A 12,189-nucleotide genomic window follows, 5' to 3' on the forward strand; every position below is an offset into this window, starting at 1 on the left:
TAGTGCTTTATTTATTAAATTTTACCTACTTATAATACCTATAGTATAGTTGTAGTAGCAATTTTAACAATGCCGGATTAGTGACCACGATCGACGTGTTGCCTCCCTATCACACTTACGTACGAATTTATAAGTGCGACAGAGAGGCAACACGTCGAACTTGGTTCGCGGTAGGCCCACAGATATCAGGGGCGGCCAAACGTGGCAAAAAATGAGAAAGGAACGGCTGGTACCTTACCTACATGGCCTGGGGCCTAGACTGCAAATCCGCCACTGAATTTTACCAACGTTTTATTATTATATTAGCAACATTAAGTTTCTTTCAAGACTAATCACTCCAAAGTGGCCTAAAACATCTCGGAATAACCCCAATCCACTATTTTGGTAAGGTTTAAAACAAAATAAAGACTAACTATGAAATATTTTTCTCTTCTGGAAAATCTTTGCCAGTAAATAAGAACAAAAAAAAAACTATACCTACTCATCATTTTCTTTTGGGTGCGTAAGACAAACGAATACAAAAATATTGTTTTGCGTGATTCCTGGGTACTGGGCATTTAAAATTAAAATACAAGTTCGAAAATATTTCGGATTTGCTTATGTATAAAAAAAATTGCAGCATTATTTTAAGAAGCTAACTCGTATATTTTTATCGCTTTCGTAAGTAACTACACTAAATAAAGAAAACGACGTATCAGAATCCAACTAATCGTGAACTAAATCCAGCGCCTGAAAAATATATCCAACTATAAAATCGCATAGATGCAACAATGCTTGTACCTAAATTTTACTTACTAGTTTTTAGTTATATTTAGGTAAGCTTAATAAAAGTGAAAGACTTCCAATTTCTTGACCCATTTTTGGCAGTTTTCCTGTCTCCATCTCTCCCTATAAGTTAAATTTGCTCTGGGTAGTCGACTAGTTTTATGTTGGCCGAGTCCGAATCCGATATGGGGATTTATTTGTGGTTACCATGTAAATATATGGTGGCCGTGAGCATTGCGAGAGCATATTCCTGATCATATTTAAAGACTAAAATGTCTTATAAACTTTTTTGGAATTTGCCTAATTTCAGAGTTAAAGCCACTTACAAAAAAAACCGGCCAAGTGCGAGTCGGACTCGCACACGAAGGGTTCCGTATCATTATTTATAAAAACAGCAAAAAAATAAATATTTGTTGTATGGAAAAAAAATATTTATTTAAAAAATAATAATTAATATTAATAATAAATAATAATTATTAATTATTAATAATTATTATTATTATTTAATATTTTTTTAATATTTATTTTATTCTGTTTTTAGTATTTGTTGTTATAGCGGCTACAGATTTCTTAAGATTTCTTTCTTCGATTTTCATGTATTTACATCATCTGTGAAAATTTCATCGGTTATTGTTGTCCTATGTTGTTGTCCTATTATTGTCCTATCACGGTTCTTGAGATACAGCCTGGTGACAGACGGACGGACGGACAGCAAAGTCTCAGTAATAGGGTCCCGTTTGACCCTTTGGGTACGGAACCCTAAAAAAGAACATCTGTTTATGGTTACTTAGTGTTAAACGCCTTTTTGATGGCGATGCTGCCACTATGGGACCGAGTCTAAATATCCTTATTGATAGATGTCAAAAGGTGACAAGTAACACTGCAAAAAATATGTTCAAATTCTTTTTTTGTTATAATTTTACAAATAGCATTTACATTTTATTAAAAAAATTTTTTTGAGAACTTGACATAAACTCGTATAACATGTTTTCCTTCTTTTGGCTAGAAATGCGTGATTAAATTATCTTGGGTTCCTCGTGGGCACTTTGTATATTTGTTCCCGTACGTTTTCTATATTCTGTGTGTATTTATTTACATATGAATATCGTAGCCTACAGTATCTATAGTACGTAAAGTCGAGTTCACAAACATCTTTCGCAACGTTCCAAAACTATGTTTACCTACATGCCTCTAAGACAGAAATAAGGCCGTGTGTAAATATATTTTTGGAACGTTGATTTTATCATTAATTTTAAGTTTATTTATAGTCTATTTCTATTTCGTTTACTTGTGTAGATGTTTGTGAACTCGATCGTACAAGCATAGTTTTAATTTGGGGAACTAATATTTATTTATATACTAACCAGTTCATGCGCTGCATTAAAATAATATAAATTGAAATTCATGAACCGCATTAGGTGAACGACTCAGTGTAGTAAAATTGCACTCTGATGTGACGTATTTTGGGAATAACCATTACAAAAGTAGGGGTATCTTATTCTGACCGCAAAACGCGTATACCTAAAGGATGACTCAAGCTAGTATTTGCATCGTAATAAAAATACTCACACAGCGACAGGCACTCTGTCATATGAATTCAAAATCATTAATATTTTTATCATCATCTGTGACTGCTTCTACAAATTAGATGAATTATATTGCTTTGGTATCGATGGATCTCATTTATTTACCGGAACTACGCGGCGGTAGCACGGTCGTATTTTTATCGCCTGTCACCATGCCTGTCCCGTTCTAACAAAGTGAGTGCGAGAGTGACAGGCGGGTAAAAATGGAACCGTGCTGCCAACACTGGATCGCAAATAACTCTGTTATAAAAATTTACCTTTTTTAGTACGTTTTTATACCGAGCGCGTTTCACTACCCTCTTGCGGCAAAAGGGTTCCCTAGGTACAAAACGGATTGATTTTAATGAACCATTTATCAATTTTATCATTCATCGTTCTACATATACGTTTTTATTACACGGATGTCACTGAAAAAAAACATCTAAGGATATTTGGGATAACAAAATGAAGGATTTTCAAATGTAATTATTAAATACGGCCCACCTGATGGTAAGCAGTCTCCGTAGACTATGGACGCCTGCAACTCCAGAGGTTACATGCGCGTTGCCGACCCTAACACTCCGACCATCGTTAAAATGTATTTTAAAACCTACTCGTACTTGCAAATATTGTTTAAAATTTGAGTAAAAGGTACTTTTGAAATCTATCGCGTTTGCCATATGTATATTTGTTGATTTATAAAAAGCATTCGACACCATTAGTCACTTTTTGATGTTTGAAAAGTTTGAATATATAGGAGTCGAAGGAAAAACTCTCTATATGATCTAGTCTTATCTAGAACACTGTCTTAAAAATTTGCAATGACCAGTAGCACTAAAAAATCACATAGGGCATTCCGCAGGGGTTAATTTTGGGCCCACTGCTATTTATAACCTATATATACGATATCACTGATCTTGATTTACTTAAACAAGCTAACAGATTGGTTTAAACAAAATCTTCTCACTATTAACGCATCAAAAACAAGCTATATTGATAACTTTCCGCTAAAAATAAAAATAAAAGACCGTACGAATCACAACAATTTTAAGTGAACCATAACGAGTACTGATTATGTCGACTCTAGAAATTAGATAAGACCAGATAACTGATAGTGTTCGAAGGTGATAGTGACAAGTGGGTGTGCGAAGAACAAATGATTCAGAGTAAGTATTTAGTTAATAACAGTTATTTATTATTGTTAATAGCATAATAATTACTTAAACGATTTAATGTAATTTAACAGGTGTGATGTACTTGTAGGTATTGCATCTTGTTTCGTAAACTGTCATTCGAATTGTCGGTATTTGAAAGAATAGTGTGTCAGACTTAGCGTGAAGGATGAGTTAGCAAGTGAAAAACCAAAGGTGTATGAAAGGATGTTACTATAATATTGTGTTTGGTGTTGGTGCACGTGTTAGACTGTTATAAAATAATTGTTGATTGAAATTCTGAGTTGTGTTTCTTGGAATATTACATTGGAATCTTAACAACCGTAAGTGTTATTTTCTTCCAAATTAACGCCGATGATGGTGTATAGTTTTTTTTTACCGACTATGCTAAAGCCTAAATCTATGATTTTAGCATGTTTATGTAACTAATTGTATTTTTATTTCTATTGTTTTACTGCATCATCGAAACTATTGAGTCCATATTGACGAATTAGATATCAGTCGATTTGAATGAAAAAGGCGATAATTTCAAAAAGAGAAAGTTCTATAAGAAATAAATGAGTATAAGTTTTAAAACATTAACTCGTCAGGGTTTTTTTTTGTGTGACGTCTGATAGGTATGTACCTACATATCTAGTGGCTCTATGAGCTGTATTATTTTGTTTATTTGTTTTTATTTTAACTTAATACTAAATAAATATCTATATGTATATCACCCCCATTTTTACAAATTACGAAAATCTAAATATTATACTCTATTAATAGAGGAGAACATCCGGACATACGAAAGCATTTTTTTGCGCAAGCTGAAACGCAGACCTTCGCTAGCGCTCGGTCAATTAATTCGTGTGATTCAAAATTAAACTAATCAAACTTAGACGTTCATATTGGAATAATCAGAATAAGAGGAAAACCCCTTTCATTGGCAACGCAGGATAATGTTATATTGGTAATTATGCATTTTACTAATCCCATTTGGACCTGGATATTTCCTTAAACTACGTCCACAAGAGAAGTATGGGCATTGTGAATGTCATCTCGCTCTGTGTGGTAGGGCACAGCACAGCGGATGTCAATCCAGATCTAGAGCAGAGCCCAACTGGGGAAGTACCTCCACCTTACAGAAAACCGCAGCCAAATAACGCTAGACCCTACTCATAGTGTTGTGTGTTGTGTGTGCCGGTGAGTAACGTCGCTAGAGCTCAACGACGGTGCGGTTAGGGTTGGCAACGCGCATGTAACTCCTCTAGAGTTGAAGGCGTTCATCTACGCGTTCTAGGCTACGGAGACTGCTAAGCATCAGGAGGGCCGTATGCTTGTTTGCCACCGATGTAGTATTAAAAAAATAATTCAACAAATATTTAAAGTAACTGTGTATGTGAATATTTAAAATAATATTGGCACAAGCGAGGAGATAACTAGATACACTAATGGATCGAATTTTCCACTTCAGTTGATCGGTCACTGATAAGTAAAAACCATTGTTATATTGGACCAATCTAACTCTGCACAGACTCTGTAGTAACAGTGTGGAAGTGTCTTCATAAACGTCATTGTCTTATAAAATTATGACGTTCATAGCGGCACTTTGTCAACTAACTTTTGTACGATTTTTTTTTTTTTTTTATCTTTTGTTCTAATTTAAAAAATATTAACGTTAGAGCATTCCGGAGAAGTAGCCCTACGTGGGATTTCAGGGTTTGTCCAATGGCTAAGAACACACTGTATATAAATACGTAAATACATAGAAAATATCTAATATCTGTGCTCATTACACAAACAAATGCCTTTACCGGGGTTCGAACCCAGGACCAAGCCAGACCGGTAGATTCCGGGTTAGTGGCTTAACCATGGCTAGTAAAAGATGTGCTCAGGGCCACTTGCACCATCCCACTAACCCGGGGTTAACCGGTTAAACCTGGAGTTACGACGGCTACCAGTACAATTAGAAAATGGCGGAAGTGGCTCTATTATCCTAACTTTTTTATAGGTTGGGCCCCGGGCGGGTTAGTGGGATGGTGCAAGTGGCGCTTATTAGTGAGGTTCCTTGTATTAAATAAGTATATCATATTTTACAATTTCAGATAGTGTCCAGGAAAATCACAATGCACTATTTACATCAGCTGAAGAGGCACGGAACTCCTTTAAAATTCCACCAACTTAACACTTCAATAGTTATCGTGTATATCATAGCAGCTGTACTAAGTGTAGAAGCTGATGATAGATACCGACCCCACCGGCCACCATGGAAAGGACCACCACCGTTTACACGACCACCACCACCACCAGAGCCTGTAAAGGGTGGCGACATTTCTGATGATGCTGTTCAAATAGTAGATATGTCTACAATAAGGCCTGAAATAAATGGAGATGATAGTTCGATAGTGGATACGGAATCTACAACCCCAAGGGATACAGAAGTGAGTTTATTATTAAGGGGTTTTTAGAAAAATGTGTACCATTTTTCTTTAAACTAACAACTAAAACTATCGGGTTATTTTGACTGAGAATGGCTACATGTTCACTTTTGAGTGGCATTAACTTGAAGAGACACTTCATTCGGTTATTGCTTGATGTAATTTCTTGCCTTTTAATTATTTATATAAAAATTCAAGTCTTGGAGACCCTTTATATCTCTAAGGATAATTTAATGATCGTTTTTTTAATAATATTTTATCTCAGACACTGAGACTTTTACATCTCTAAAGAATTTTAGTATTTGTTGTTTGTATTTTTTTATCATATTTTTTTAATTCAACATTTAGAGACTGTATACATCTCAAATAAAATATTTCATAAATTCCATGTTTGTAGGTAATTGTATTTTTTAATTTTGGTTATTTCTATTGCTTGTTAAAAATTTACATGTAAATTGTAAAAATTGCCCCTGTGGCCTATTTGCTTACTCAGCAAATACTTACTGCATACATGTACTCATGTTTGATGTTTGATGAATAGAATCACGAGGATTATTGAACATGTATATAAATTCCATACATAATAGGTAGTTAATAGGTATACATTTTGAGTCCATTTTGTATCGGTCCATGCAAAATGTATGTGAAAATGCGTATAGAAACTGTATTTTTTTTAATTGTCCATTATTTCAGAGTAGAAATAACCCTAAAGTGGTGATTTTTTTTTCTAAAAAATTCCTGTTTTTTTTAAGTGGTTTATCTAACAAATATTTATATGTTACATCGAAAATCAGTCCACACAATTCTGCCGACTTACGGCACACACATTTTACTCACCATTTCACACACATATTTACGTACAGAATTCAAAAATACTCAATTATCTATTGTTCTTCATAGAGATAGTCAACCATCAACTTTTGATTAATCTTTTTTAAGTAGGATGCAAATGGATCAGTCGACCCTGTGGACTGCACTGACTGTGACAATGATGTCACTGATGATGTGATAAATGACGTAAACGATACAGGCGAGAAGGGAGGAAACATTGATGAAGACTACCGGAATGATTCAGTGATCAACTTCCAAGAAACACCTAGAACGGTAAGTAATATCAGTAAGAGACATGTAAGAGAAGTTTGTTGCCGCCGGGTACACAGTGTTGAAACCTAACTTAACTCTATATTTTTTTTACTTCGATTTTTCCGAATCCAATTTGTCAGTAAATAAGAACAACAATAAGTATACCCTTTCTTTTGTGTGCTAGTTAGTAGTGCATAAGACAAAGATAGTAGGATTATCTCTGTCTAAAGCTGGCTATACACACTAGGGTATGCCTGCGCAGTTTTGCCCGCACAGTTCAACTTTACAGGTAAAGCTGAATAGGAAGCTGCTCAGGCGAATGCCACACACGCTCCGTTTTACCTGTGCAGTTGACAAAACTGCAGGCATACCTTACCCCTAGTGTGTATGACCAGCTTATTTAGTGTTTGTATTATTTTACAGCCAGAAGAGGAATTGAGTGAGATGATTGAGGGCCTGGACAAATTATTGAGCAACGAGTCTGCCGTTGTGACCATGAAGGATGTGTCGGATGCCTTTGATCAGGTATAATTTATTGATAATTTTTCTACTGAATGTTACGTTTACAAAACAATAGAATATTTACACATTTCCTTTAAAAACAACCTGCCGAAAATTCCAAGAATCTTTATATTTAGTCTGGTTTTTGAAACCGAAGAGCTGGCGGCTTCCTCGCACAACGTATCAGTATTGCGATACAACGGGGAAATGCCGCCAGCATCCTTGGTACAATGCCTCAAGGGCCTATTTTAGAATAGATATAAGCTAGTTAGAGTAATCCTCTGTATAAAGTTTAAATAAATAAAACGGGATCTAAATCAGTGCTTTGTCTGACTTTTGGGTAGGTAAAAGAATAGCTTTCGTTTCGGCCTAAAGTTAATCTTAGAAATTGACTTTCTAGATGGACGTTCTACTAGCAACAAACGACACATCTCTAGAATTCCCCTGCACCGTGTTAACCGCCCTCGATACGCTCGGCGCCCGCGCCGATCTCAACGGCTCGGCGGCCGTTGCGACGGCGCGTCATAACGTGGCAGTGGTTATGGCTGATTCTGCGCCTGAGCGCCCTGTTCGAGGACTCAAGATAGTCGATGGTTTCATTGATGAAGGGTTTCAAGTTCTACAGGGTACTGCGTCTTATCATTATTTTCTAGCTTAAAATCATTGCCTCCCCAGAGACCCGCGAGTTGACGCCTGAAGGTGCATATAGCGTCACATTGTATGAGAAGATATCATTATTAAATCATGACGCTTTAGATGCGAATATTTGGGCTCAGACGGATTAGAAGTTAGAATTTCATGAAGAGTTTCCTAAAGCCTAACGTAACTTAAGCACAAAAATGCTTATTTTCCATTCGTCGGGATCACATATACACCGAGGAACCAGTCGACGCCGGTCCTTACTGCAAGGGCAAAAGCCGTCGTACTTGATCATAATTAGTACGAGCATTTTGTCATAAATAATTACTAGATTATTATTGATGATTATTCTAAACCACACCTCCGATCTCGCAGGTTAAAAATGATACCTAAATTTTTCAGATGAACTGGATCCAACCACTCTCACCGGCGATGACACCGAAGCAGCAGTAAGCCTACCAGCATCTCTGGCGGACTCGTCCCGTCGCATCAGCTTCGTAGTATTCCGCTCAGATCGCGCGTTTGTACGGCATGATCGAGAGCAATATTTCGTTAATAGCAAGATTATCAGTGTCAACGTGGAGAATTTCACGCAGATGTTAGATGGAGAGGTAAGATCTTTGAACACATTGTATTATTTTATTGGAATAGTATTATTTAGGACAAATAGTGATTTGTCAGGCTTTATTTTTCAATTTTGGTTATAACATTTATATCGGAAATTTTTGGGTAAAAAAAAGACAAAAAATGTAAACACTCATATGATATGAGGCATAAATTGTATTTTAAATTTCATACACCAACATTAACAGACAATTAAATGTTATTTAGTAATTATTTAAATTTTTATTTTCAGGTGATAGACATCCATTTGAAACCATCAATATACAAACCGCCCCGAAATATGTCCCGCACTTGTGCTTACTGGCACTTCGCTGAGAATGACACTGGATACTGGTCACAAGAGGGCTGTACCTTTATCAAATCCCCAACCGGCTTGCTGGATACCTGTCGCTGTACACATCTCACCCACTTTGCTGAAGTCCTCATCCCAAAAGACGTTTTTTCAGAAGAAAATGAAACTACTTTGGAAATAATTTCCCTAATAGGTTGTTTCTTGTCACTCTTTGGACTGCTAATGATTGTTCTTACTGCTATTATGTTTCGCTCGTGGAGAAGCGATTTTAATAACAAGATCTGGATACAATTAACAGTAGCCCTGTTGATAAACGTTATCAGTTTTCTTATTATTGTTTTCTCTAAATTCGAAGATTACACTTCGTTTTGTATGACAGTGGGAATTATTTTGCATTATGCTGTTTTAGCATCGTTTTGTTGGATGTTAGTAGCGGCTGTTATTTCTTATAGAAAATTAGTTTTAGTATTCGCGACGGATCCTAGGCGAAGATTGTTGAAAGCTTCAGCTTTCTCTTGGTTGTTCCCTTTAATTATAGTTGTTATGCTTGTAATTGTGGCGCCACAGTCTTACACAAAAAGATTTGAAGACCATACACCTACAGGAGCATTTTGTTACCCATCAGGCTTAGGTCTATGGTTGACTGTCTACGCTCCAATCGCTATAGTAGTGATATCCAATTGGATTCTTTTTGCTTTGATACTTCGCTCTGTATTTGGAACAAAAAAAATACAAAAACATGGCGATTCAAGCGAAATGCTTCGACGCGCGTCTGTTAGTTGCTTACTAGTATTTTTATTTGGTTTACCTTGGATTTTCGGTTTGTTTGCTTATAATATTGTTGCTGCATATTTTTTCACACTAACAACAAGTTATCAAGGATTTGTTTTGTTTATATTTTTCATTATAATTAATACCAAAACTAGAAGTATGTGGGTCAATAAATTACGTATAACGAAGGAGACTAAGACACTAGTTAGCTCTTCGTTGATAACAAGTAAAAATGCCCATATTAGTAATGAACCTGAACAGGCTCCATTTATAGAATCGAACTCATCACGGACTAACGTTACTTCTTTAGTGAGCGATTCAAGTGATGGTAAAGCAGTGGCGTATAATGTGGCATCTAGTTCAACGGTTATTGAAGATTCGCATTATAATAGTAAGGATAGCATAGATTCATTTATTACTGCAAAATCGAACGATAATTATAGTGAAAATGAAATATTTCAGAGTGTAGAAGGCATATTTGGTATAATAGAGGATGATGAAGAAAATAATACCAAACAAAAATCAATACCTGGTATTGCGAGAAACTCTCTGCATTCCAACAAATCGTTACTAAAAGATGAAGAAGTGCAAAGAAATGACGAAAATACCAGTAATAAAGATGGTTTAAGCGATAGTTCTAGTCAAAAAATAGGATATGACGCGGAATTTATCAGTCCAGAGATAACTGTATACAACATATCAACGCAAAACGCATCGTTGATAAGCTGACAATTTAATACACAGGGTTAAGATGGTCGGCTCTTTATCATTTGTCACCATGCCTGTCACGTTCTAACAAGTATGTAAGCGTGAAAGTGACGGGCATAGTGACAAGTGATAAAAATAGAACCATGCTGCCATCGCTGTATAGCTTAAAATGAACCACGTTAAAATGTAAGGAACTGTACCTATGCATGAATGTATTAATATTAAGTAAATAAGTACACGATAATTAAATAAGTACCTACTAAGTGTTAATGATTTTTATATTAAGCATGAAGTTGCAATTTATGGAATTTGTGAAGTTATTATTAAAATATTTTTTACATGTACCTACTATCTTATGTTTCAATTAATTATTCTTTTGATACTACAATCATTCAATTATTATTATTATTAATTATTTGCGGAATGTTTCTCAAAAGTTGTAAAACTTATCGGGAAATCCGGGAATATTTCACTAGAAATTAAGGAAGTTTCCATTTTGGTAATATAAAATTAGGTTCCGCATACAAAAATATAAGAATAAAATAAATAAATAAATAAACATAATAGGATAATTGTACTCAGATCGACCTAATCTCACAGTAAATAAAAGTTGAAAGTCAGGATTGACAGATAGTTTTAGGTACTAGACACACATACATACATACGTACATATATTACTCAACCGAAATTAGAAAACGTTTCGAAAGTACCGTTAGCACAACAGTACTTATAATTAATAATTATGATCATAATAATGTAAAGTAGTCATACATCCAGACACTTATTATCTCTGTTTCAGCTTGGGTTAGCAAAATATGCTCACACACACACACACATACACACACACGCACGCACGCACGCACGCACGTACGCACGCACGCGCGCACGCACGCACGCGCGCACGCACGCACACACACACACACACACACACACACTCACACTCGCACTCACACGCACGCACGCACGCACACACGCACGCACACACGCACACACGTATTCTAATCGCGGTTTAATATACACCGTGGGCCAATTAAACCCGACAAATTTTACCCACGCATTCCTGACGTCATAAGGAGCAAAACATGATTTAAGAGTTTTGGCCAAATAACACAACAAAAAAAGTTTATGTTTTGCGTTTCCTGCACACGATTCGTTATTTATTTTTACACCTTGGTGAAAAAAAAAAAACATTACAATGACTTACTAAAGTTTTTTTATTTATTTACAGATACAAATTGCGAGTTTACTTTAAAACCTTAATGTCTGTCAGTAGGCAAGTCTAAATTAAGGGCTGATTTAGACGGCACGCGAACTCGCATGCGATTTAAGTTACATTGCGGACTATTGAGGTTACAACCAATTCGGCCGACCGAGCAAAATAAATACCGCAATGTAATTAAACTCGCGTGCGAGTTCTCGCACCGTCTAAATGGGCCCTAAGTCACATAGTGCCAACGTCACAGCTAAAAAGCCGTTTTTCACTAAGTTATAACAGAAACAAATTTTCACAAAAATTTATATTATCTCTAAAACACGATCGATTTCAAGAAACGATTTGATTGGCCCTCGGTGTATATAGTTATATAAAAATACTGTATACAAAAAACCCATAACTTATGAAAAAATGTTTGTGATTTAATAAACTTATCAGG

At 35.7% G+C, this 12,189-nt stretch overlaps 1 protein-coding gene across 3 annotated transcripts; it reads left to right on the top strand.

Moving 5' to 3' along the window:
• Window positions 1-3,359: 3,359 nt before the first annotated feature.
• Window positions 3,360-10,886, top strand: LOC133521064 (adhesion G-protein coupled receptor G2-like). Of its 3 annotated transcripts, none has more exons than XM_061855794.1 (7): window positions 3,360-3,825; window positions 5,587-5,922; window positions 6,862-7,023; window positions 7,426-7,527; window positions 7,904-8,129; window positions 8,545-8,753; window positions 8,999-10,886. In XM_061855794.1, exons 2-7 carry the CDS (start codon window positions 5,608-5,610, stop codon window positions 10,556-10,558), a joined length of 2,574 nt encoding a protein of 857 aa, XP_061711778.1. In that variant the 5' UTR covers window positions 3,360-3,825; window positions 5,587-5,607; the 3' UTR covers window positions 10,559-10,886. The 3 variants fall into 3 exon arrangements, with proteins under 3 accessions (XP_061711778.1, XP_061711779.1, XP_061711780.1); XM_061855795.1 differs by having other exon boundaries at window positions 3,431-3,496; XM_061855796.1 differs by lacking the exon at window positions 3,360-3,825 and having other exon boundaries at window positions 5,788-5,922; window positions 6,859-7,023.
• The last annotated feature ends 1,303 nt before the right edge of the window (window positions 10,887-12,189 follow it).

This window comes from Cydia pomonella, chromosome 9, assembly GCF_033807575.1.
Source record: "Cydia pomonella isolate Wapato2018A chromosome 9, ilCydPomo1, whole genome shotgun sequence".
Lineage (NCBI taxonomy): Eukaryota > Metazoa > Arthropoda > Insecta > Lepidoptera > Tortricidae > Cydia > Cydia pomonella.